Source organism: Monomorium pharaonis, chromosome 6 (assembly GCF_013373865.1).
Source record: "Monomorium pharaonis isolate MP-MQ-018 chromosome 6, ASM1337386v2, whole genome shotgun sequence".
In the NCBI taxonomy this organism is placed as follows: Eukaryota; Metazoa; Arthropoda; class Insecta; order Hymenoptera; family Formicidae; genus Monomorium; species Monomorium pharaonis.
This window is the reverse complement of record NC_050472.1, coordinates 11,102,837-11,104,695: the sequence shown is the minus strand read 5'-3', so window position 1 is coordinate 11,104,695 and position 1,859 is coordinate 11,102,837. Positions and strand designations below refer to the sequence as shown.

The 1,859-nt window shown below is 32.9% G+C and overlaps 1 protein-coding gene across 1 annotated transcript; it reads left to right on the top strand.

Moving 5' to 3' along the window:
- The first annotated feature begins 321 nt into the window (after positions 1-321).
- On the top strand, positions 322-1,635 carry LOC105840404 (putative nuclease HARBI1). The gene is made up of 5 exons (XM_028191236.1): positions 322-448; positions 566-763; positions 859-1,116; positions 1,187-1,402; positions 1,490-1,635. Exons 1-5 carry the CDS (start codon positions 322-324, stop codon positions 1,633-1,635), a joined length of 945 nt encoding a protein of 314 aa, XP_028047037.1.
- The last annotated feature ends 224 nt before the right edge of the window (positions 1,636-1,859 follow it).

Sequence of the window (1,859 nt, the reverse complement as noted above, 5' to 3'; positions counted from 1 at the left end):
TTTAATCCCGTGTGAAACATATTTAATCCCGTGTGAAATATATATTTGATACTTTGTATAAAACCGCGTTAAGAGCGACTATTAGAAAGTAAGGTGTGAATGCGACCGAGTGAATGCCGCGTAATACACACTTAATTATAAGAAATAAAACATATTAGGTTTGTTCTTCTTGTTTACACGAGAAGTGTAAAGTGTACACCTTACACTTTTCGTACAATCCACTTTTTGAGAGTGGGGAATGAATAGTGTTGAGTGTAGGTTTTTTAACGAGAACGCCGAAGTGTAATATAACCCTCCTCATCAATTTATTTTGTTGTTAGCATGGATAGGTTAAATGCAGAAATTTTTAATAACATTTTGGAATCTGAGTCTGATTTTTCATCTGATGAAGAGGATTATGAACAGATTGTTCTTGAACCACCGCATATTTTATTTGATGAAAATAATGGTAAGAAACATAGTAACGACAATTTAAATGTGATTCTTTATTTACAAGTAATATATGTAACATTTGTCTAATTTCTGCTTAAAGTGTATAATCTAACTTGAAAGCATTGTTTATTAGATGTGGACGTTGGACAAGTATTACAACCATTACAAGTTGTTCAAAGAGTGCATCGTGTAAAAATTCTCAATTATATTGATAATGTTGTTAGTGCATACGTTGAGAATGATTTTATAATGCACTTTCGACTATCCCGGCAAGTGACCAATGAACTGATCGGTCATTTTACAACATCTGCAACTTTTTTGGCATTACAAGGTTGATTACATTATTATAAGTTCCATATACATTATTGTATCGTTTATAAATATATATATTTTAATTATATTATTTTATGAATATTTTTATTATAGCTCATGCCGGATACGAGCCTATTTCTGCAGAAAAACATATTATAAGTTTTCTTTGGTACGTTGGACATGAAAGTGCTGGCTATCGAGATGTGGCGGATAGATTTGGCATCACCATAAGTGCATTGCATAATGTTATATCTCGGGTCACAAATTTTTTAATGTCTATCGCACCAAATGTTATCAGATTCCCTACATTACAAGAAAGAGAGCTTACCAAACAATTTTACCTTCAGCAAAAGAGATTTCCTGGAATAATAGGTATATTTAAAAACTACTGCTTTTATACATGTGGGATTTTGATCATCTCATTACTTATATTTTTCTATAGGTGCCATAGATGGATCACACATTAGAATCGATAAACCGTTGGAAGATAAAGATTCATATATCAATAGAAAACAGTTTTTTTCTATCCAATTACAAGGTATTGTTAACCACGAACAAAAGTTTCTCAATGTATTTATCGGTTATCCTGGATCGGTTCATGATGCCAGAGTTTTCAGGGAATCGCCTGTATACAATAACCTGGATATACTTTGTGAAGGTTCGTAATGTAATTTTTTTATATTCAAAATTTTCTGCAATTTAAATAGTATGAAATATTTTACTTAAACAGTTTTGTAATTTACAGACGATGGATACTTACTTGGAGACAGTGCGTATCCTTGTTTACAACGATTGATTGTGCCATATAGAGATAATGGACATTTAACACGGGCTCAAATTAATTTTAATCAAAGATTAAGTTCATGTCGAGTTGTCATCGAAAATGTGTAACGACCTGTCCTTCCCCTACGGTCGTGCGGGTGGACGGGGTTAGGGGAAATAGGTCAGAGACACATTCGAATACTTTCGTTAGTCTGTTTTAACTGTATTTATTGAGATAATGATGGTTTATTATATTAACAAAGGTAAAATGTCCGCGTCGTGTTCTTGTCGCAGATTGCCGAAAACGTGTTTACTTGTTGTTAAAGAGATCGTTGTTTTCGCGCTCGGAGAAA

Bases quoted from the DNA above. Each gene is read 5' to 3' on its own strand.
- LOC105840404 (XM_028191236.1), top strand. From the start codon at position 322: ATGGATAGGTTAAATGCAGAAATTTTTAATAACATTTTGGAATCTGAG. The intron at 764-858 runs GTTGATTACATT...TTTTTATTATAG, and splicing joins AACTTTTTTGGCATTACAAG to CTCATGCCGGATACGAGCCT. The intron at 1,117-1,186 runs GTATATTTAAAA...ATTTTTCTATAG, and splicing joins GAGATTTCCTGGAATAATAG to GTGCCATAGATGGATCACAC.